This window comes from Echinops telfairi, unplaced genomic scaffold (genome assembly GCF_000313985.2).
Source record: "Echinops telfairi isolate 266 unplaced genomic scaffold, ASM31398v2 ScPeMD7_443;HRSCAF=831, whole genome shotgun sequence".
Lineage (NCBI taxonomy): Eukaryota > Metazoa > Chordata > Mammalia > Afrosoricida > Tenrecidae > Echinops > Echinops telfairi.
In genome coordinates this window covers 64,848,964-64,873,744 of record NW_022104341.1, presented here as the reverse complement: position 1 = coordinate 64,873,744, position 24,781 = coordinate 64,848,964, and the positions used below count along the sequence as shown (strand labels likewise).

The window sequence follows — 24,781 nt, the reverse complement described above, 5'->3', positions numbered from 1 at the left end:
GCCCCTCCTCCCCGCCAGCCCCGCGCCAGCCGCAGGGGAGAAATGGTCACAGGCACTTGTGTGGGTCATTCATCCTCGCTGGCTTCTTGTCTTCTGACAAGTGGCTACCCACAGTTACTCCGTTATTTTTACAAAGGGGTCCTTTTTTGTCTGATTAACAAATTTTTAATTAAAAAAAGTGTCCGGAACATGTTTGATTTGTCCTCTGTTTCAAACACCCGCGATGTGGTTGAGCAGCCGTAGGGAGCGATCAGCAGAGGTCACCTGGGCAGACAGGATCCAGAGGCTAGAGTAACTTTTTTTGTAAGGAGGCGGTTAAATAACAAATTAATTACCAGATGTGTTCTGGTGCCTTTGAGTTTGGGGGTAGGGGGGATCTAAAATTGTACTGTTTATTATTGTTTCTGCTCTTCCCTATATTCAAACATGAGTCTTACCAGCTTGAGCATTTATATATATTTTTAAGTGAAATTACAAAGACTAGGGGGACAGCTTCAGCACTCAACTTTGTTCTTAGGACAAAGTTTTGCCAGGGAATGGGACACCTTTTTCATTCATAATGGTGACATTGATGTATTTAGCCTAGTTTTTTTTTTCTTTTTACCTCCTGTTCTCGAATCTGCTTTTAAAACTATCCTAGCATTTGCCAAATTCAGAAGATAATTGTAGTGTCCGGTGTGTGAGGGATAACACAGTCTTGCATAATAATAATTTAAGCAACGCGTCTTTGTTTACGGTGATGTAACGCTCACAGTTTGTTTGTAGCTTTAAAGCGTTTAATGCAGAGCGGATTGCCAAGGAGTAGCTGCTGTGAAGAAAGCTAGTGCGGTGCAGCCCTTGCGGTTGGATCCTGCAGCGTCTGTCTTTATACGCAATCCCAACGTGTGTGTGTGTGTGTGTGTGTGTGTGTGTGTGTGTGTGTGTGTGTGTGTGGTGGGGCTGGCGGTACAGAAGACCCTCCCCCTCCCTTGGAAGGAGAGGTTGAAGATTGAAAAGGAAGAGGCCTCACTGATGACTTTAATTTGCCTGCCTAGACTGTTCATGAACTAAAAGGAGATCCTTTTTGGAAGGCTGGTTGAAATTAAACAGCTAGAAGCAGCCCTATGCAGTGAAAACCCACCTCCTTTAACTTGGACTGCAAACGCTATTCCAGCATTCTTGAAATTTCCTCTTTTCAGGATTGTTCCTCAAGCAGCAAAAGATGAACCCAAATGAATTCATAACCAACTGCTCATTTTCTCTACCACTAAGTGGGTCACGTAGTCAGGCTACTGTCTCACAACTTATGATTTCTAGACCTTGCACCAAATCCAAGTCATCATGACTTGGAGACAGGTATTTTAATTCAGTCATTAGAGAAAGGACGAAGGAAAGTAGGTTAGCATCTATGTCCACGCAGAAGTCGGCCTACCAGAGGACAGCTACACTTTCACAGGCAGCAACACCTCTGCTGTCCCTTTCTTAAAGTCCCAGATTCTCATGTGTCAGCGTTGGGCCTGAGTCTGATTTATAGTGAAGAAAGTGATATATCAAAATGTACGCATTCACAGAAGAACATAAGAAAACTAACCACACAAAGAACTCTTTGTTGATTAGGCAGAGGACCAAATGCCTCAAAGACTCCCCTAGAGTTTTTCCTGAGGGTGTGTGTGTGTGTGTGTGTGTGTGTGTGTGTGAGAGAGAGAGAGAGAGAGAGAGAGAGAGAGAGAGAGAGAGAGAGAAATTCTGTATTGCCATGGTTTGCCACTTACAGAGGCCTGGGCAGGCAGGAGAGTTGACTTCAGTAACTTTTATGGCTTTATTGTTGTTTGTTTGTTTAAGGGGGAAATACCCAAGCCAAACTTTCTTATTATCCTCAAAGTTTGGAGAAATTCCAAATGTGTCGCTGTTTTGCAAGCAGCCCTGTCGAAGTGAACAGGCCTGCCTTTGGGTGACATTAGCTATATCTGAATATTATAAACATTGAGGATGATGCTTTCCCGGTCAATTGATCAGGTTTTTTATTTCTCATTAATAAGGCTCTCATTGTGAAAACTTCACCTCATCTCATTGTTGGGTTGCTCTACCAGTGAGGTGGTTTTGGATTTTCGATGTATGATTCTTGGGTTAAGCTCCCATAACAAACACTGGTGTTTTGTTTGCACTTTAAAGTTAGTCAATTATTTTGCCTAGGACCATGGAATTTTGTTATTATTACTGTACCTAGCATACTCACTTATACAAATAGGAAGTAACATGATGCTGTGTATATATATAAAAGGCATTGGGCCCATTGAAACAATTGCAGTGATGGAGTAGCAATATAAAAAAACCAGTGTATTAGTCTGGGTACTTTGGAGAAACAAATCCACAGCAACTCATGTATAAGAGAGTTTTATGTAAAGAAAGTGTGCATCACGAAAACATCCCAACCCAATGCTGCCCAAGCCCACAAGTCCAACATTAACCCATTAACCCAACACCAGTCCACAAAGTCCTCCACCTCACAAAACAGAGGCAATGATGCCGACTGCAGGAGGAAAGCCGAGTCAGTGAACGAACAAGCATCTCAGCACTAGCAGGGGTCTCCACACAGCTGCTCCAGCACCCAGGGCTGCATCAAGATATGTCCATGTGGCTTCTCCTTGGGGATGTCTTGTAGGAAGTCAATCTTGCAAGCTGAAGCAGGGAACTGCCAAGGCAGCTGCACCCTGGTATGACCATCACAAAGCAAGAGACCTGAGAACTAGAAAGGCGAGGCTCACCACCCATTTATCCCTCTGCCTTTCAATTAGCCCCACATGTGTTTATTGGCCAGGTTGGCACAATTAACTAACTCACATAGAAACCTGTAAAACAATGTGTTTGACTCATTGTCCACATTCAAACTTACGAACTAAAAAGAAAAAGGAGGAGGAGTTTTATGTGCTCCTATGACACTTCTAATGAAGAATGATTAGCTTGGGAATTAATGTCAATATCAATGTCCCTCTTCTTTTTCTTTTCTAAGTTTGAACATGAATAATGACTCAAATATGTTGTTTTACAAGTTTCTATATTGTTGAGGAGTCCTGGTGATGTAGTGGTTACACATTGGACTGCTAACTGCAAGGTCAGCAGTTCGAAGCTAACAGATTCTCTGCAGAGAGAGAAAGAGAAAAAACGGGCAAAGTTTTCTAGTTCCATAATGTGTTACAGTCTCAGAAACCCACAGGGGCATTGAGTGAGAACTGACTCAGTGGCAGTGAAGGATATCGATGGTGTGGGTGACTGATGAGGCTGTCTGCTCTTATGAAGGTTCACTGCCTCAGAGACTCAAAGGGGTAAGTCTACCCAGTCCTACTGGGTTGCTGTGTGTCAGAATTGACTAGGCGGCAGTGGGTAGGTGAGACATCAGTATTATTACCTTCTAAGAGCAACTCTGCCCTTTCCATACTACACACACACACACACACACACACACACACACACACACACAAAGAGTAATTTAAATAACATTTGATTTTGCCAGGAGGGCTTTTTCAATGATGTATTACTAAATCCAATTTTCTTCTCAAATGTCTACCTTGAAAAACTAAATTGAACACTAATGACTGTGTATGTGTGTGTGTTCCTTTGGCATACTTTGAAGCAAATATTAGACACATTGCATTTCCAGAAGTTACGTGGATACCATGCTGTCATAGCAGGACATTTACTGCCATCTGACTTTCAAAGATAAGCCTACTAGTATAAAGCACTGGATCTGGAGGGAGGACAGCAAGGTAGGATGGCATTCATTATTTGCTACCATATCATTTGCCATATGTCGTTATTGACCTGGAAGAAGGTTATTCTCTTTTGGCCTTACCTGGAAAAAGGCAACTCAGCCAAACCTGCAGGCCCTTCCCTCCTTGAAGAACAAATCACTCTTTACTCAACTTGCTCCTGTAGAACTGAGTGTAGTGCTTCTAAACTTGAAATTATTTTGTTAGAAGTTACTTGATAGTAACTGGAAGCTAATTGATAGCTATTGAACATATCTTTCAGTCTTATCAGGGAGGATACATTTTCGGTAGTGGGTAAGACTAGCAGAAATATTTTGGCAGGAGATATACTAGGAAGATTTGCTTCTAGTGGCTATTACATGATAAATTAAGATCTGTTTGATTTATCATCAACTTGATAATACTTGCAAAGACTAGAAAAGCAAAAGAAATAGTGTTAAAATCAGAAGCGTTTACTATTGCTTAGCATCTTTCTTGGGGGGAAAAAGAGCAATTTCTTTTTTCAGTACATTATAAATATACCATGCGCCCTACAAACTTATTTTGGGGGGTCCAGTTTGTCTCTCTTTGCAGCAAACTAACTTCTTCCAGCATCCTCGCCAAACTAAAGCACTCTTTATAATTGGTTCTCCTCACTCCCATTTCAGATTATGCCAAACTGCCAAAATTTATTGACGGTAAATGTCATTCTTTCCAGCATTACTTTACTGAATAAGGCATTAGTGATTAAAGGAATCTTAATGCCTGCAGAAAACCAAGGCATTATTCTTGCATATCAAACCCAGAGTATTTTTCCAAACAACTCATTCCTACATTCAAGTGATCTAAGATAGAAACCAGCTTCTTTCTTGGTCCATTAAAAATAATGGCCTTTAGGCATCATTCATTGCTTTCATAGGTATACCATTTTGCAGATGCAGCACAGCTCATAATTTTCAAAGTGAAGCAAATTTTAAAAATGTATATATGGAGAGAGAGCAATAATGTGTAATTTTATGCTTTTGTAATATTAAATTATACACATATAATAATACATAATGCCAGAATTAACTGACTGCACCCATATTAAGGAAAACCTCCATTTAATCAAATACACTTTTCCTGATGTTTTCCCATAAAATATTATATCAATATGTAATATTTAATATTTTTAACATTAGAGACTAATGATAATCATCGATCAGAACTTAAAAAATACATAGCGTTTCTGTCCAGACTCAAACTCACTGCCATCAAATAAATGCTGATGGATAGCAACCCAATAGGATAGAGTAGAACTCTCCCTGAGGGCTTCCTAAACTATAACTGTCTAGGGGAGTAGAGAGCCTCATCTTTCTCCTGAGGAGCATGTGTAGTTTTTAACCAGTGACCTGTGGTTAGCAGTCCAACTCATAACCCACTACACCATCAGGGCTCCTGCTTTGATTTCAAAGCCCTAAGGTATTTATCCCAAACTTATGACCTGAATATGTCAGTACATTGTTAACCTTGATGAGTAGTTCAGCTGAATACTTTTTAGTTTAGAAAAAATGGTGACCAACATTTTTGTTTGTAAGAAATAGAGTTTAGTATCTCATAGCTATCGAGTCTGTTTTGCCTTATGGCAACCCCATGGGAGAGAGTAGAAGCAGACAGCCTCACCTTTTTCCATAAGATGAGTGGTGGCTTTGAACCACTAACCTTGAACCTTGTAATTAGCAACTCAGTGAATAGCTCACTATGCCAACAGGCTGCCTTCATTAGTGTAGTGTAGTGGGTAGTGTAGTATAATTTATCAAGTTGAAGTATGTTTGATTTAAATATATCCTTTTCCAGGTTAAGCTCTGGGGCATTTTGCCGGCTTTCTCGCTTTCCAAGCAACAGTGAGCAAAATGAGGTAATGTAGTAGAGGAAGGTTGGGTGGAGAGCTTCTTTTTCAACTCCTGAAATCTGTTCTTCACACTGCAGTCTAGTGATGATTCCTAAATAAAATGGATCTTGTTACCCTTTCTTTAAGCCCTTCAGGGGTACCCATTGCTGTCATAGTAAAGTTTAGATTCTGAAAAGCTGACCGCTAGGCCCAGAATGTTCTGACTCATATTTACTTCCTTAGCCAGAAGACACCTGCTCTGCCCTGGCTTACATTCAATGTTTTCAACTTTCAGCTAACCCCCTAGCTTCCTCCACTTCCTCTTGATGGCTCTTATGTAACTCTGAGATGAAGCCTTCTCTAGTATTCAAAGAGTACTTCTGGAAGAAATGAATGGCAAAATCCATACACTAAATCACATATGCAGAATCACAGACCTTTAGAATTTCCAAAGACCTTAGCTATCAACTAGCTCAGAGACATTTTTTAGATGAAGAAACTGAGAGTGGTCTTAATAATTCAAGTGAGTTTCAAATACCACACATTTAATGGGAGAATGGGGACTACAAGCCAAGTACCCCTGCTGCTCATGAAATCAATTCCATAACTGAAACTTACATCACATCTGAGAATTTGTTCCTTTGTCTTTCTCCAATGGTAAATGAAGACCACCATTTCCCTGAGTGGTTGCGTCCCATCTCCCCACTCTGGAACACACAGATATTTCCGACCTGGTGGTGCTCCTGACTGACTCAGGTAGCGCCTTTCTAGAGGTGTCATAACAGAACACCACATGCTGGGTGGCTTGTCCAAACAGAAACGTATTTTCTCAGTCGTGGCAGCAGAGAGACCACGATGAAAGTGACGACCAAGTTGATTCCTTGTGAAGCTTTGATGCCTCTTGCCTTGCTTCATGTAGCTCTGAGAGTTCTTGACCTGTTGCTCTAGCATCACCTGGCATCCTCTTTTTGTCTCTCTCTAGCTTCTTATTTATAAGAACAGCAGTCGTCTCCAACATGACCTCATGTTTACCTACCTGAAAATGTCTTCAAAGACCCTATTTCTAAGCAAGGTCCTGTTCCCAGGTACCTGAGATTAGGCCTTCAACATATCCTTTTGGGGAACACAATTCAGTCTATACTAATTCTTAATCCTGCCACTTATCCTGCTAACAGTGATTCCAGGTGAACCAGCCATTTGTTAGTGCGTTTTGGGTCAGACAGTAACAGCCCAACTCTATTACCTCCATGGCCAGCAGTCCCTTTGTGAGCCCATTCGGAGTCACCTTATCCAAGGGAGAAGTCAAAAGAGGATGGAAAGAGGACAGATAGGGATTGGAAAAGAGAGTCTGATATCACCATCACGTGTAAACAGGTTAGCTTGTTCCATTTCCTTTCTCTCAGTACTGTTTTGTGGTAGGTTGGTGAGTGGCATGTGATTTTAGGAATATTAGGAGTGAAAAAAAACAGAGTCAATTGGCCCTCTCCTTCCTTTCCTGCTGATTTTCTGGGCCTACAGACACTGATGTCAAACTAGGCAACATCTTTTGTATTTATGTCAAGCCAAAACCAAGCCACTGCTGTGAAATCTATACCAACCCACAGAGACTTTGGAAGACACAAGGCTGGGATCTTTATGGAAACAGACTGCTGCATCCTTCTCCTGTGCAGTGGTCGGTGGGTTCAACCACTTTTCAGTTAGCAGCTCAACACTTGACACCATACCACCAAAGCCCCTTAGATGTGGGGGCACAGAGCGACTTTGCAATTATGGAAAATGATAAAGACAGACAGCAGAGCACAGGGAATGTAATTTTCAATGGGTATACATAATGGGGCTTACAGATCTTTCAAAAGGCATACATGTCATACAGCGAACACATTACATAGTTAATGGGTAATATCATAAGCGGGTAACAAGCAATGAAGTAAGTAATCATCTTGACCCAGTGCTAACCCTCCCTAGGGGAACAATCTATGATCCATATCAACATGAGAAGTCAGAACAGAGTTTGCTACATTTTACGGTGGGTTCAACTATAGAACCTGATTGCTCTTCTCTACAGAGAACCTCCAGGCACAGTGACTAGCCAGAGGCAGATATGAGACATCTTCTATGGTAGCTTCTTTATGACAGTTACTTTGGGTGGGGGGGTATTGGAGGGACTGTGTTCAGTCATGAGAATATGTATTAAGATCTATTTATATATATAAAAAGATGTATTTATATCTCCTAACCATGAGGGTATACCCCCACTGGAGTTGGCTTTCTAGACCCATAATTATGAGCATAGAGGGTTTAGCTGCATTACATTCTCATTCAGTCCCTCAGCTTGCCTCACTTAGATACCAACGATACCACTTAGCTGATGGTTTCCGAAATTGCCTTTGGAAGCGTCCTAGCCTTCCACCCCTGCTGTCTGTATGCTGGCTGGACTCTAACCCAGAGCCTGAGCACATGGCTCAATACATTCTAACGAAGACTGTCTTCTTCATGACGGTGTGCATTCCACTCTCTTCTGTATGTGTGTATATGTGACAGTCAGGATGGTACTGGTGGGGTGGAGGTTATGACTTCAAGGGTCTCACACCTCAGAAAGTCTGAGCTGCTCTTGAAAACTCCTCTGGATTTTGATTACTCACCCACTGCTTTAGACTCATTGCGACCCTGTAGTAGAGGGTAGAACTGCCCCTGTAGGTTTATGAGACTGTCATTCTTTTCGGGGGGGAAAAAGCCTCATCGTTTCTCACACAGAGCAGCTTGTTTCAAACTGTTGACCTTGCTGTTAGCCTCCCAACACATCATGACTACACTCCCAGGGCTCTCAAACTCCTAATTGTACATGGATTCTATAGGATCTTATTTTATGTATTCTGCATATATTTTTTTTAAATGTATTCTGCATATTAATCTTGCCCTGGATTTTACCCTTTTTCCTTTCTTCCTTCCATCCATTTATCCATATGCATACACACACACACACACACACACACACACACACACACACACACACGAGACAATGGTGAATCCTTGCCTTCTGTGGGGAGACGTAGGTTTGATTCTCAGCCAATGCATCTCAAGTACAGCCATTCCCCTTCCTCAGTGGAGGTTTGCATGTGGCTGTGATAGTAAATATGTTTTAGTGGAGCTTCCAGATTAAGATAGCCTAGGGAGAAAGGCCTGGAGATCTAGTTCCAAAAAACCAGCCAGAAAAAACAAAACAGCCAGTGGAAACCACAAGGATCATAACATTCCAAACTCATTGTATACAGGCCCCTGAGACAGGGGCTGACTCTCCAGCAGCTAGTAACATGTAAACACATGTATATTATGAATAGCACACACATGGAAAGTTGTAGACAATGCTTTTTAATATATGTATTACACACATACTTTATCGATCCAACACACTTTTGAAAAGTAGCAGGTTAGAGTTCTCACTGAGACTCGGCACCCCGACTCCACATGAAAAGCGCTAACTGGACTCCCCACTCATGAATGCATCTCAGTCCACATGGGGCAGGCAGGTGTCCAGATGGGCAACGTCTGCTGGGAGCTTTACTGCCTGGAACATGGGATTCAGCCGGAATGTCCATGTTCTTTCTTCCATGTTGCATGATAGCCAACTGCTGATGGTATGTTGGTGTTTCTTGCTGTCGAGTCCATTGACTCATGGCTATCCCATGTGTGCTGTGTAGAACCATTGCGGGGTTTGGGGGAAGGGGCTATGATCTGTGGAAAGCAGACCTCCAGACTTGTCTTTCAAGGCACCTATGGGTGAGTCTCAACCTCCAGTACTGTGGTTCGTAGTAGAGGACTTAACTGTTTGTACCACCCAGGGACTCGTTAGTAGTATAGGTCCTCGTGTTCAAAATGTAAATGGGTTAAACAATTCCTCACCAGTCTCTTGAGGTAAGCAGGACTGATATTATTTAAATTTTACAGAAGAGGTAGTCAGAGGGGTGGGAGAGATGAAACTCCCTGAGGTCACCATGAGAAGGGGGTAGAAAACTAGATCATTGTTCCTAAAAACCAAGCCACTCTTCTCTCGGCAGCCATTCTAGACTGTTGCTGTCACCACCCCCACTCTCATGCATTCTTCCTGAACTTTATCTTTTAGCTGTCAACATGCTTGGATAAATCTTGTAGGTACCATCCTGGATTTTATAGCCATGTTTTCAGCTAGACAATGAATTGTTTTCTCTTTCCTATCAGATTCACTAACAGTGCTTCTCCACTTTCCCAGGCCTCCTTTCTACTTTAATACTGGAGATGGTTATTCACTCCTTTCTCCTTCCTGCGGCATAACCTTCGCATGATGTCATGACACTGACACTGAGCTGAGGATTAATTCTTTACCAGCTGTGTGACAATGCACTAGCTACTTAACTGTTAGTTTCAGTTTTATCATCTGTAAAATGCAGCAGAGGGAGGCTCCCGAGTTGCCTTTCAGTTCTCTCCGGTGGATTTTAAACTCACACTTGGCTCCCTTTGCTCCTTCGTCCCTTCGCTTCCTCCCTAACAGCTCCATCCACCAACATCACGCTTCTGGTCGTCAGGATTTTTTCGCAGGTTACTGTGGCGTGTCCAAGAAAAGAGGGATGGGTCTTTGGCTATACCTTTGATTACGAATAAAGCCAGCTAAAGACCAAAAGTGTACTTAAAAAAAAATTAAAACTTAAACTTCTGCCTAAACCAGGTATAACTACTTGAGTGTTGGGAAGGAGTTCTAAGAGACTTAGAGGTGGTTCTAAGTAACTTTGTAGTTTGTTAGTGGTCTTATAACAGCAACAGTCAGGGTTATATTTTCTCACCATACTTATTCAGTTTGTAAGCTGAGCAAATCATCAGAGGAACTGGACTACGTGAAGACAAATATAGCAACAGGATTGGAGAAAGGTTTATTAACAACCTAATTTATATAGATGACGCAACCTTGCTTGCTGAAAGTGCAGAGGACTTGAAGCACTTGCTGATGAAGATCAAGGATTACAGGCTATGCATGGCTTGGAACTCAAGGTAAAGAAGATCAAAATGCTCACAACTGTACCAATAGGTAACATCACGATAAACAGAGAAAAGACTGAAGTTGTCAAAAACTTCAACTTGCTTAAGTCCACAACAAATGCGCCTGGAAGCAGCAGTCAAGAGATCAACTTTTCATGGGAGTAGAAAGCTAAGTCTTCCTCAGGCTGAGTGTAGGCTGGTAGTTTCAAACTGCTGGCCTAGCAGTTAGCAGCACAATGTTTAACTACTATGTCACCCGGGTTTGTACTTCATTACATTGAGAGATAGAACGCCATGCTTTACAATTCAATTCTGTTTTTTAAGAATTCAGAGTTTTTGTGAAATATAATCTAAAACTCATAAAAAAAACCCAAGAAGATGGTTTAACATTTTTTAATGAAATACTTTTTAATGAAATGGGAGTTATTTTCTCACAGATCTGGAGGCTGCAACCCCCAATCACGGTCTAGGCTGTGTCAATTTTTTCTGTGCACTTCTCTCTCCATTTCTGGTGTCTGCGGGCAACCCTGGGCACTCCTTTGCTTGTAGAAAGGCCCTTAGTTGATGTGAGTGTGCATGAGTATGCGTGTGTGAGCATGTGTGTGTGTGTGTGTGTGTGTGTGTGTGTGTGTGAGTGTGTGTGAGTGTGTCTGTCCTTTTCATAAGACCCCATTCAGAAGAAGGGATTGGATTTAGGACCCACTCTGCTTTGTTATAAATTCATCAACATAATAAAAGAAACCTCTTTCTAAATGTACCTAGAAGGGATGCTTTAAAAAGTTCCTAGGAAAAAAATGGAATCAAAAGCAATGGATTTTTCCACAACCCTTTTGAAGCTCTCTTGTATAACTTGTGTGTGTCTGAAGACACACGCTTCTACCCCCCAAAGAGCAAAACAACAAAACACACCACCACTGGCATTCTTCAGGTTCAATCATGTGAGATTTGATTCCTCACATCGTGCCAACATTCTCATTAGTTCTGCTTTACTTGTTTCACTCATTTTAAATAGTTTATTGGTATATAATTTACATATTATATAACTCAATACTTCAATCACCTCAAGAAGAATTCAACAATTATCATCACAATCAGTTTTAGAACATTTTCTTCCTTCTTATACTCATCATTATTAGCTCCTCATCCCCTTCCCGCCAACCTCCCCTGTCATAACCCCCAGGAACCATTAATGCAGTTACTGTCTTTATAGATTTTTCCTATCCTGGATTTCATATACCGAAAAAAAATTTTTTTAAACCAAACAAACTAACTACAGTAACAAAGTAAGACAGATAAAAGCCTCAACGGAAAAGAAAGCAGAAAATATTAAACACTAGAACAAATTTAAATGGAACATAAGGGAGATCAAATGATCAGGTGCTAAATTTTAACCTAAATGCATCTGCAATAATTCACTTTTCAATGCATTCTGCATGACAGCAAGGCTATTCACATCGCTGGACTATGGTCAGAAGGGATTCACCAGAGGCTTAATCCACCTGTATTTCCCATTCATTTTCTTTTTAACTGAAACAACTTTAAAATGGGTCAAAAGGGAGATCAAATGACAAGGTATTACAATTTAACCTTACTACGTTTGCCATTATCGACTTTACATTGTTCTCTGTCTGATAACAAGGCTATTCATATCCCTTGACATATCCCTTGATTCACTGGAGGGCTGAATCTAGAAATGGACCATGCAAATGGATGCTGGACTTCCACTGTCATCCACAGCCTTCTGCCAACTCAGTGTTTGTAATGCAAGCTCTGATAGCATAGCTTCCTTTGGATTTGGATTTTGTTATTTACAGTCCTGGGATCACACAGGCTGGTGTGCATGTGGACTTAATGTCTCACTTAAGTGGCTGCTTGTTTGAAGGAACGCTTTTTGGCCACAGATGCTATTCCTTCAGATAGCCGGGCACCATCTAGTTTATCACCACACTTTGCTATAACACCCATATCTTCAGTGATCTCTTCATAAGGGCAAGCCTCAAGCAAGGCTATGTCATAAGAATTAATTGTTCTTAGATTGGAGCTAGAATTAAGTGCAAACCCAAAATGCATGTTAGAGAACATTATCGAGCTTCCTCCTGGGGCATCACTTCCACTGCCATCTTGACTCCTAGTGACCCTACAGGACAGAGTGGAACTGCCACTGTGAGTTTCCATGACTGCAAAGCTTCACTGGAGCAGAAAGCCTTAAGCTTCCCTGGAGGAGATGGCTCGGGGGACAACTCAAACCATAGCAATTGCTTTCTAGTGAACAACTCACTAAGCAAATGACTCTCAATAGCTTCCTGAGACTCGCTTTCCTCCTTTGTGTGGTAAGAATGACAATGCTTGATTCACGTACTCAATTAAAAAAACAAACAACAAAACCTCAAAGTCAGTGCTATCAAGTCCAGTCCAACTCATCGTGACCCTCGAGGACAGGGTAGAACTGCTCTTGTGGATTACTGAGACTGTCACTGTTGACAGGCATAGAAAACCTCACCTTTCTCCTGTGGAGCAGCTTGTGGTTTTGAACCACTGACCCTGAGGTTAAGAGCCAAAGTTGTAACATACTACATCACCAGAGCTCCCACCTACCTGAATGTGACAGGTGTGGAAGACATGTGAAAAAGGCAACTCAGTGTCGTACTGTTTAGACTTTAATTTTGCCCATAGTGATAATGTCATGTCTTGTGTGAACTGCATTTCCACTCTGTATTCTGTCACTTAAAAAACTGGGAAAGATTAAAATAGCTCATGCATTCCAGTCATGCATTAATTCACCACACAGTTATTGAAGATTTACTACAGTCCTTTCCTAATAAGGATACAAGGATAAAGAAAATCCTTTCACTTTCAAGGTAAACATAGTCTAGTAAAGGGATACACAGATCAATAACGTAGTGTGAAGAGAGTTATTCTAGGGATGAGTGCAAAAGGAAGAGAATGACAAATTATGCCAAGGGGAATTGGGAAGCAGAACTGGGCTGGTTCTTGAACATGAACGGAACAGATAGAATGGAGGGGCTTATAGGCAGAGAGAACTGCACGGACCAGGAAATAGAGGCAGGAGCATCTATGGTAGAAGAAGAAAGTGATGAAAAGGAAAAAGTGAGTCTTGGACTAAGGCAGCGGGAGGCAGGGAGTTAACTGAACGGCGGGGGAGTCTAGAAGAGGGACTAACAATGAAATCAAATGTGTACCAATTTGGGGACTCTGACGTTTTGATGCTATCCATAAAGTCTTCAGTGAGTAATTTCTCAGAAGTGGACAGCCTATTCCTTCTTTGTTGTCCGTTCTTAGTCTGAAAGTTCTGCCGAAACCCGTTCACTTTGAGTGACCCTGCTGGGATATGAGATACCAGCAAGTCAGCTTCCAGCATTACAGAAACACACAAGCCATCACAGGATAAAAAACGGACAGACACATGGTGGAATTTGGGGAAAGGCCATAAGATTTTAGACAGAAAAAAAATCTACAAGACACCAAGACATCGTATTAGATGCTCCCTGGCTACTTACAGTAAAGGCTAGTTCTCTGCTTTATCGGGGCCTCCAAAGCACCTGGTTTAAACATGGTCTAAGTTGTAGAAGCTGTTCCGCTCCATCAGGTCAGTTAGAGACCCACATTCCTCCCATCTTGTTGCTCTGATCTATGTAGTTAAGGGGTAGTCTCCTGGCCTATCTATGTAGTTGAAGTTGGGTGTTGAGCATCGTCATTTTTGCAGCCTTTGTAAAAAGGCTACGTGTCCTGGAAAAATGTTATTTTAAGCAAGGGATATGGATGTTACACTCAACAATTCTACTCACAATCTACTGAAAAAGACTTCATCTTGTCCATGTTTAGCTGCAAGGAAGGTTGGACAATAGGGGCTCTAACTGCTCATATCTATATCCTAAAACAGAGAATAGATTTGGGGGGTGGGGGTAATAACTGCCTGCTTATGTGGGAACTTTATCAATTCCTGGATCTATTTTTTTTAAGTTAACAGTTTTATGAGTATATAATTCACATACCATACAATTTGCTGGCTTAAATATATTAAAAAGAGTTGTGCAATCATCACCATAATCAATTTTAGAAACTTTTTCTTCATTCTTCTTCCCCTTTATAATTTGTTCCCCATTACCGTCCAACTTCTTTTGCCATAACCCTAAACAACTATTAAATTACTCGTCTTTCATATAAAGAAATCATATCCCCCCCTCAAAAAAAAGTAATCCCAACACAACAACAAAATAAAACACAGAACAACCTCAATCCAAAAGAAAGCAGAATAGAAACTAGAACAAATTAAAATTGGGTCAAAGGGAAAACAAATGGTGTGTTACATTTTAACCAAACCATCTCTGTAGTAGTCTTCTTTCTAATGCACTCTCTCTGACCACGGGCTGTTCACATCCCTAGTCAATGGTCTGAGGGAGTTCAGTGGAGGCTTCATCTGCACAGGGACTCTGCAAACAGCTTTGGACGTTCGCTGTCATCCATAGCCTTCTGCAAACTGGGTACTCAGAACTTAAGCTCTAATACAATTTTCTCCTCTGATTTTGGATTTTGTTATTTATAATCCTTGGATCATACGGACTGGTGTGCTTTTTCCATGTGGATTTAGCTGACATCTCACTTAGATGGCTGCTTGTTTTAAGACAAGCCTTTAAGACTCCAGATGGACTTCTTTCAGACAGCTGAACACTATCTGATTTCTTCACCAACCTTTGCCATAGCGCCCATATGTGATCACTTCATGAGGGCAAGTATGGAGCAGGGGCACATTGTAAGAAGCAATTGTTCCTAGCTTATGATTAAGGGTGAGCTCAAAATCCATTCACATATTAAGTTTATCAATATCCCTGGTACACTTTTGAAAAAGCTTTATCAGCTGGTTGAGAAATAATTTAAGTAACCTCTATGAGACATTTGGTAATTCTACCTAGATCTATTTTTGCTTCAAGTGTTTATTATTTACATTGCAGTATTGGCCATTTAAATGCCAGTATTGATTGCATTATATAAAGAGTGATTTGGATAATCTAGGATTTACACAAATCAAGAAAGTGTAAAATATATCTGTCTCAAAATTCAACTAAATTAACAAATTAATGCTTCAGTTGATTTATTAGAAACAGATAGAGATGCAATTTTGAATTATGTTCCTAATTCTGCAAGACTCCGATGTTCTAACTTTTATATCAATACTTTGCAAGAGGATTAACTTTTTATTTGGGTCAACAAAGCAGAATTCCTGGAAGGGCCTACTGTTTTCAAGGCATAAAGCCAGCCTACGTGGAAACATGAGTCTGTCAATGGTGCTGGCGACTCAAAGATACCCAATACAATGTGCAGCTGATTTTCAGAAGCATAATGGAACTGAGGAGACTGAGTATTAATTTATACCCAGTGGTAGGAGGAGCTAATATAGAGCACATACTTAATCTACTTGAGCTATTATAATTGTTTAGGGTATTATTTTATCTCGGTGGGTTTAAAGATGTAGAAGAGGCAATGTGTGGAGTAGTCAGAGCCTCTATCACCAAAAGGTCTTCTTGTATGTTATTGTTATTGTTAGTTGCTATAGAGTCAACTCTGCCTCACAGAGAGCCTTATGCTATCTCCATGGCTATTATGCATGAATCCACTGTGGTGACAATTGTGTCAAGCCAACTCATTTTCACTAAGTCTCTACTTTACTAAACACAATGTCCTTTTCTAGCATTCCCAAATTCTGCAATTCTCACTTTTAAGGAGCATGTGCTTCTCCTAAAATGGATTTGTTCATTCCTCTGGATTAGTGTACTGAAGTTTTGAGGGGACTCTGGAAAAAAATAATCACTTTTCAATTGAAAACGATTATTAAGCCCTTGGTTATTCCTTCTTGGGTATCCTATAGTCTTCCTTCCCTCATTCTTTTTGCTGTTCCATCATGCAGGATTTGGTCTCTCATCTTTTTCTAACTGGTCTCTTTGCCTCCATTGCTAGAATAGTCTCCCTAGCTGGTGAATCTGGCTTTGTGAATTCTTTGCTTAATTCCCCTTGGCTACCTTCCCAATCCCTTAAGACAAAGTTCATACCACTCACAAGGATTTCTACCCTTCTGCTTCTAGTAAGGATCTTCATACTTCTTCACTGCAGCTTCATTCACGCTGCCTGCCCTCTCTAGCTTCATTTTCTTACTACTGTAATACAAACTAGCACTAGCCAGAGCCATGTGACTCAATGGAACACACCCCATTCGCTGGGAATGTTGCATTCATTGACATCACTGCTCATTCTGTTGTTCCAGAAGAGAATGTCCTATTGCTTTCTTGACAAAAACATACTTCTGAACAAATGCCATCTCTTCTTTTAAGCTTTTATATGGCTATTTTTATCCATAAGCCAGGCAAAATCAGCTACTCTATTATTTCTGTACCAATTGCTTTTATATATACTTAGGACGGGACAGTGCTTTGTTCTGTTGTACACAGGGTTGCAACAAAAACTGCATCTACAACATATTGAACATAGCATTTGCCGCATCACATTATTAATTTGCTTTGTGTCTTGTCTTTCCTGAATATAAGCTTCTTGGAGGAAGAAAGAATGCATTTTACTTTTTATCTCCAATTCTTAGTAAGGTCAACATGCCTATAAAAATGGCAGTCAACTGTTCCAGCATTATGAGGCTGCCATGAGCTGAAATTAACTTGATAACAACAAACAAAATCAACAACAGTAACAGTATGATTAGTATAGCTACTGTATGCTCTCTCATTTTCCAGATGAGGAATCAAAAGCATGGTGAGGGTCAATAACTTGCTCAACTTCACAAAGCAGCGTCAGTATTAATGTCTACGTTATTATTGACTCTTTCTGTTAGGTCATGCAGTCGGTTCCAATCACCGCAACCCTGTGTATGATAGAAGGAAACCCTGCTTGGTCCTGTAGCTTGTTCTCAATCATTATAGTTGAACCCAGTGCTGCAGCCACTGTTAGTCCATCTCTTTGAGGGTCTTCTTCATTTTTGCTGACCAAGAATGATGTCCTTTTGCAGGGACTGATTTCCCCTGATAATGTGCCCAATGTATGTGAGACTAGCCTACCTAATTCACTGCCACTGAGCTGATGCCGGCTCATAGTAACCATATAGGACAGGGTAGAACTGTCCTGTGAACTTCAGAGACTGTATCTCTTTATGGGAGTAGAAACCCCTTTCTTTCTCCAGTGGAGGGACCGGTGGTTTCAAACAGCTGACCTTGAGGTTAGCAGCCCAATGTGTAATCATTATGCCACCAGGGTTCCCTTATGTGACAATAGATGGAGAGAAAGAGAAAAGCTCACTGTGAAAATGGTGCCAATCTATCATGAAATACAGACAATGGACACACACCAATCATTATTATCAAGTACTAGCAAGGGCAGGGCTGGTATAGTATTGAGATTATTCAGACCATGCCATCTACAGAGAAATGCAACACAAATCGGTACTTATGCATTTGAAAGTCTCCTAGCTCTTGATCAAGCAGTCATTCCTTCCCACAATAATAGGGTGATGTCCTTTTATAGGTGTTATGTAACTTCTTAAGTTCATACAGCCTAGAACTAGGCCTAGAACTTTTGGGTTACTTTAAACGATATAAACAAGCCCCCTGCCCCCTAAACACTAAATCATATTATGTGTGTTTCAAATGTGAAAGTAGAATGCTGATGGGAGTGGTGAAATATCCCTGAATTAAAAGCCACTGACTTTCTAGCTTTCTACAGCCAGAACCTACCTGAATCCACACGGGATGAAGGAAACAGCCCGGAGGCCAACTACAGCACTTCCCAGCCATGCTGCATCAGTGAGCCAGTTGTAAACTTCTTGACTATCGTCCAAAATGTGATCAGAAAAACAGTAGCTAAATCCCACTGGCTTCTGATGGAAGTGTGCAAGTATTATTAAGTCATTAATTTGGTACTTCACCAAGGGGATGGTGACAAAAAGGTGACAACTGTCAGGTTCTTTCCTAGGTCTCTTGACTTCCTATTGGTACTTTTTATCCAAGTGAGCTTAGTCACACATTTTTCTATGACTCAGTTATTCAGCAAAATCTTCTATGCTACTTAGCAACTGATACAAAGCAAACACAATCATTCATACCCAATACACACACACACACACACACACACACACACACACACACACACCAATGGTCTTTAAGCTTCTATTTTGCTATTTAAAGGGATACTCCCCTCTTTAGATTCGGCCCCCACCCTGCCAAAAGCTATTTTGTTATTTTAAAACGATTACACAAGACATTGACATATATTCAGATTATGTGGTCTTCAAGAAGGAGTCCAGGCCAAAGAAATGAGAGGAGCCATTGAGATGCAGAACATAGCATCCCAATAACTATCTTAAACCCCCCCTCCCTTCTACATAGAAAAGCCTTAGCCCCATTGTAGAGGAGACAGGCAGGGGAGGGGTCGTGCTAAACTTTGTGGAACCTAAGTTTTGTAAGGTTATGGACAAATCAGATGCTGGAGAATAAATTAAAATCTCACTCTATCTCCCTGCTTTAAAAAGAACAGCTGTACTCACGAGCGAGCCCAGCTAACAATTTAATCATTAGTCATCTGTGTAGAAGGCAGAATAGACCCACTGCCTTTTACTCTCTACCCAAGGTGGACGCTTTATCACGGCTTTATTTCTCTGTGGCATTTTGCACTCTCATGATTTAATACACCAACGAGGATCTTTAACTCTTGGTCTACACCAGTGCAAATAAAGGTTAAATCTCTCACTAACCACCATGAACTAGCCTAATAACTCACAAGAGGCTTTGGAAAAAGAAACTGAGAAAGCAGGTGTGCAGACTTGATTAAAACGTGCAAACCCGCACAACCGCAGGCCCAGCACCTCGAATCTCCCCCAAACTGGCTGTGAGGTCCGCTCGCAGGGGAACTTCAACTGCGCCAAAAACACGACCCCGCGAGCTGGGCCTAGTAACACAGGGGCTTTTCTTCAGAACGGTGTCCCGGCCCGAGCCTGCGCTGAATGAGGGGGCTCCTATTGGCCACACGCCTTGGGGGAGGAGGAGCCTGTCCGGGAGAAAGACGGGAGGAAGGGAGGAGGGGGGCAAGGCCTTTCCCTGCCCCCTCCGTGGTCCCCGCCGCCAGCAGCCGCTGCGGCCGCCTCCGGCTTGGTTACTATGCAAATTGCAGGGATTGCAGAAATAAACAAGAGGTAGGGAAAGGGAAAGGGACTGCGGAATCGATTGCAACTTATGCAAAGTCTCGAACCACCCAAAGCACACGAGGCACAACCAGAGAGAATCTGAGAACCAGACAGCCCGAGTTGGATTGCTTTCAAAAGAGGAGTGCGAGAAAGACAGCGGGAGAGGGAGAAAGCGCGCATTGCAATTGCCAAAGCCTTCTGATTTTGAGTAAAAAAAAAAAATCTCCAAGAAGCCTGCAATTGGCCAACCGCATTTAAAAAAATCTCTTCCGGGTTTTCAACGGTTCCAAGTTTATTTCGATTTTTTTTAGTGCGAAAAAAAAGTAACAACAAATGAAGCTATTCGTCTGAGCATTTTAAAGTTTTTCACGTACTCTGTTTACATTGCAATGGTACGTGGTACGTCTTAAACTTTCTATTTCCCATTTATACGGTGTGCGTTATATAAACAATAATGGCAAAATAATTTTGTTTAAGTATGTTCATTTAAGTGACTTCTGGGTAGATGTCTATTGTGATGGTTTTGATTTAAAGATATAGTTTTGTAGATGGCTTTTGTGTGTGTGTGTGTGTTTTTGCATTAGAGACCGGGTTTCCTTTCCTTTTTTTCCCGGGATTTGAAAAAAACTGCTGAGCTTGACAGATTTTTTTGCCCCCCTTCTCCCAGCGCTTGCTCGGTTCTAGAAAGGAAGAAAAAAAATCCTGTACGTGCTCGATTCTGTAAAAAGACGTCTGGCCTTAGCAGTCAACCTAACCCGAAAAGAAATGTCTGGACCCGGAGAATAATTGACGATTCGATCCCCTAATCAATGGGACAAACATGGGAGATTGACAAAAGTTTTGTCCAATCGTGAGGAAGCTTGGCTGTACAATGGCTCGCCGGAGCCAGAGGGGGCGGGGCAGAGGACCTCTGAAGTTCTCTGCGGCTCCGAAGGGGCTGCGCGGTGCAAGCTGTCAAAGCTACAAGCTCTTCCGGATTTAGCGAGCACAATGGCAGAAGAGTTTTCGAGTTTAAGAAACACAACAGCAACAAGAAAAGCTCACTGGGAGATTTTGCAGGCATTTTATTCCTTTGGAGAGAGTCAGGAAGTTCTGCGAGAGAAATGTTTAACTTTGAATTAATTATTATAATTTTTTAAAATTAGGAAATGTTAACCGCTCTGCAAGGTGAAGTTCAACTTCTTGAAGAAATGTGTGGTTTTAAAACGTGACTGCGTTGTCAGGCTCTAGTGAGCTTGAGGAAGCAGTATGCTGCACAGTCAGCATTGCAAAAACCCGCAACTCTGAGAATCTGAGAAGCTTTGTCTTTTCAAGTTCTTTGCAGGAATGCCGGGAGCCCCTCTTCTCTGACGCGAAACAACAGTTTTAAGGGAGGGAAAGTTTCACAGGTGGACTGACAGCAGTTTTATGCATTTGAAAGGCCAGGGGTGGGGGTGGGGTGGGGCATGCTTTCTCGGCCTTTCTTGAATTCTGCTGTTTAACTGTATGGTCAAAAGCAAAAAAGACATTCAGACGGACCAAGTTCACATATTACCACAACGCCTGTAGAGGTTGTGAGTGTGCTAGCTGATAGCTGGAATCTGGCTTTAGACAAGACCTTGACACCAATCCAGGGGAAACCAATGGCAGTAGCTTGTCTTGGAGACAGTAACTGGCAGCCTCTGACTAAAATATGTCTATCTCCTTCTCTAGGGGCAGCATAGACGTCTAACTCTGTTGGGAGGTGAATGGAAAATAATATGGGCTCTTTCCCATCTTAGGATTAAATTGTCATTGAGCTATTTCCCAAAACGTTAGGCCTTCCAATCAAATTTGCCTTGAACATTTGAGGCAAAACTCCACTTGGATGCTCAGTTCAGTAACACGATGCAATGTAGGATTATTTGAAGAGTAGAACAATGTGCACACAAGTGTTCCAACAGGTCAAAAACCAGGGAAGGAAAAAAAACTGCTGGGAAATGCTAGTTAATGAGGTTAGTCTTGGTAAGAACTACAGAGTTAATGGTGGTGTCACTTAGGAACCCTGTTTTTATCTTCACTGCTTTGGGCATTACAATTTAAATCATATTAATAAGATCTTCCTATTAAGTAACCTTCGAAATGAGAAGTATTTGAGATGTACATATAAGTGAAACCTTATTGACGTAATTTATATATCTAAGAGGATTTCACTAAAGCTGGCAAGGTAACGTTTCTGCAAATAAAACACAGTAAATGCAAGGCTGGGCTCTGTGCCAAGAAGATGGATAGCAGAGAGCATGACAGGAGCCTCCTTTGCGCAAAGACAATCCCATCTCAAGGCAGCCTCCTAGCACTTGCAAAATAAATGATTGGAGCGGTTATTTCCAATAAGGGGGTTATCCTTCCTAACAATGGGCCATTTATATGATTGCAGTAAACTAGCTCTGGTACTTCACCTGTGCTTCCCACGCTGCACTCTCGGTGGGCCGTCCTTTCTTCCACCCCTCCTGTTCCATTCCTGTTCTCTCTGAAGTGTCTTAGCTTCTTTGTGAACTCTGGACAAGGATTTACTTTTGCAACTTGGGAAGAGGAGATAGAGTTGGAACTGTTTTTTACCCCAGACTGCCCTTTGAGGAACATCTGTTTCTGTGTGTGTGTGTGTGTGTGCGCGTGTGCGTGTGTTTAAATTTATGTCTGTTGGAGAGAAAGTTAGCAGAAGCTATTCTGTAACTGTAACTCTTCTACTGTATTTTTCTCAGCCTTGTTTCCAAGGCTGTAGTTGGAACTGTGCTTTGTAGTGTGTTTCCCCCGCCTCCCCGCCCCCCCCCCTCGGTCCGGGGACGCCTGTGACTCGGCATGGCAGGGTCAGATCAGGTGCAATTCCCACACTGTGTTCCCGGTGTCCTCTCTGCGGGGGAGGGGAGCGGGAGCTGGCTGAGATAGGAGAGAAAGCAGGAGCGGATGTGAAGGGCTTTGGTGCTGAACTTGGATCCAGCCTTTGCCTAGAGGGCGCAAACAATCGTCCCATATCCAAAGTCTTACGAAGGGCGCCAAAAGTTACTTAAGATAATATTGCTAACCGCAAAAAGTTGGAAATCGCGGGCGTGTCGACTACTGCAACAAAAGAAGTTTTAAAAGTCGGAATATCAGCATTAGGTTACTTTTTCCTATTAAAAAAACCCAGAGCTACATGCCCGTTCTTTATTATTATTACTTTTCTTGAGATTCATCTAAAAGTAAGAAGCTGTGCTGTTTGGGAAAGATGCAGATGTGAAGTCTATCTTTTAATACACCAAAGGAAAGATTTTAATCTGTTCTGGAAGAGAGCTTCCGCGGAACAATAACTTCTCACTGTGCCTCAGTTACATGTTTGGACTGTCAGCCAGAAACTTCTATCGAGGAAACTTGGAGAGCATTGAAGTTATAGATCCCTGTAAAGGTTTTCAAAGCCAGGGATGTTGTTACTCAGCTAAGCTATTAGGACATCTCTCCCCTGCAGTGATCCAAGAGCAATCAAGGAAAAGTAGTTCTTTAGGTAGGAGGAAAATGGTCCTGTCTCATGAAAAGTTCATGTTATTATTTCCTCTTAAACTTTTAGCAAATAATCTGAGCGATTTCCAAGGACATTAAAGAGAAGGGGTTGAGAATGGTCTCGTGAGCATTTGGGGATGACTTTTGTAGTAATAAATACAGAAAGGCCGAGCACAGCAATAACTAGAGAGTTAGACTATTTCACACTGCTTTATTTTGGTCTTCCTCATATTTCTTACCTCTCACTTAAAATTATTTATACATATAATAAGTCTGAATAAGGGTGGCCTTAACACATCACTCCACTCCAAGAGTGGGCATTCCTATAGACACTTCCTTTCTGAGAGCCCCTAACTATGTAAACTTGCACCCAGGTGCACATACCCTGCCTGTGTGCCAGTGTCTTTCCATATGATACCCTCCTTCTTCTTTTTGGACTATATGGAGCAGAGTTTGAGAGTGTTGCAGGCTGCAATCCGGAGCCGGTGAGGGGAGGAGGGAGAGATGGGACCAGAGTTTGGAGGAGGGAGCTGTACTTATTTCCAAGAGAGAGGAGAGCCTAGAGAGGGGGGGGGGGGAAGGAATGAGGTTAAAAAAACTGGAAAAGCAAGCTTACTGGCAACTTGCCAAACCCTAAAAACCACCCCCCTTTTCTGCCAAAACAATACTTTAGCAAACCTAAAATAATTGCAGGAAGCTCTTTTCCACTTTAAGAACTATCACCTGGGGGAGGGAAAAAGGGGGATTCTTAAAAGGCACCTTTTCCAGAAGTGCCCCATGAACAGGATGGCAGTGATAGACCGTGTCCAGTTCTGGGCACACGTTTGCGGTCCACGTTACTTCCCTTTCGGAAGGGGACATTCCTTTCACAATTTCTTTCTTTGAAAAAGAAAATGGTTTTTCTTTTCGTGTTGTTTCTGAACGCGAGAGAACTTTTTCTGTATTCAACCCGTCTGCTCTCACCATCCGGGCAGGGAGAATACTCTGGAGTCTCCGCCTTTCATTTTTCCAGACACCCACCTCCCCAAATCCGGTGCATCTTCCGTCTGAACTACTTCCCCACAGCGCAGGATTCTGAATGCCATATGACTGAAGCTGAGCAAAGTTTTCAGGATTTTGTTCCTAATTACGTCTGCGGACGAATCAGTTCCCACAGAAAGCTCCGTTGGAGGTTGGAGGTTGCTTTGATCCACTCCCGCATTTCAGAAGGGAACAAAAAGTTACCTAGGCGCTGTGATTTTTGAAATTTGCATATATGCAAATCACCCCAGGGCATGCTCCCGGGTTCTAGAGATGCCCCACGCAGTGGTCCCAGGGGCGTAGGGCCGCCGGGTAGAGTTGTCCAAGTCCTCCAACCGGTCCGCGAAGGTCGGCGGTGGGGGTTGGAGATGGGGGACGAGCAAAAAGTAGTTTTGTTTGCTTAAGCACATCCTGGGGCAGCCTATAGCTGCCCGGGAGCACAGGCTGTAAGTGCTCCTCACTGCGTTACCCAGT

At 42.0% G+C, this 24,781-nt stretch overlaps 1 protein-coding gene across 7 annotated transcripts in view; it reads left to right on the top strand.

Moving 5' to 3' along the window:
- NFIA (nuclear factor I A) overlaps positions 1–24,781 on the top strand; it is a 693,058-nt gene that overhangs the window by 242,226 nt on the left and 426,051 nt on the right. The window contains exon 1 of one of the 7 annotated variants that reach the window (XM_045292065.1): positions 20,168–20,187. The exons of the other annotated variants lie outside the window; for them this stretch is intronic. Coding sequence (XP_045148000.1) covers positions 20,185–20,187 — 3 coding nt within the window. The 5' untranslated portion in view covers positions 20,168–20,184. Of the gene's footprint in view, positions 1–20,167; positions 20,188–24,781 lie in introns of those variants that run through there. 7 annotated transcript variants of the gene reach the window in all.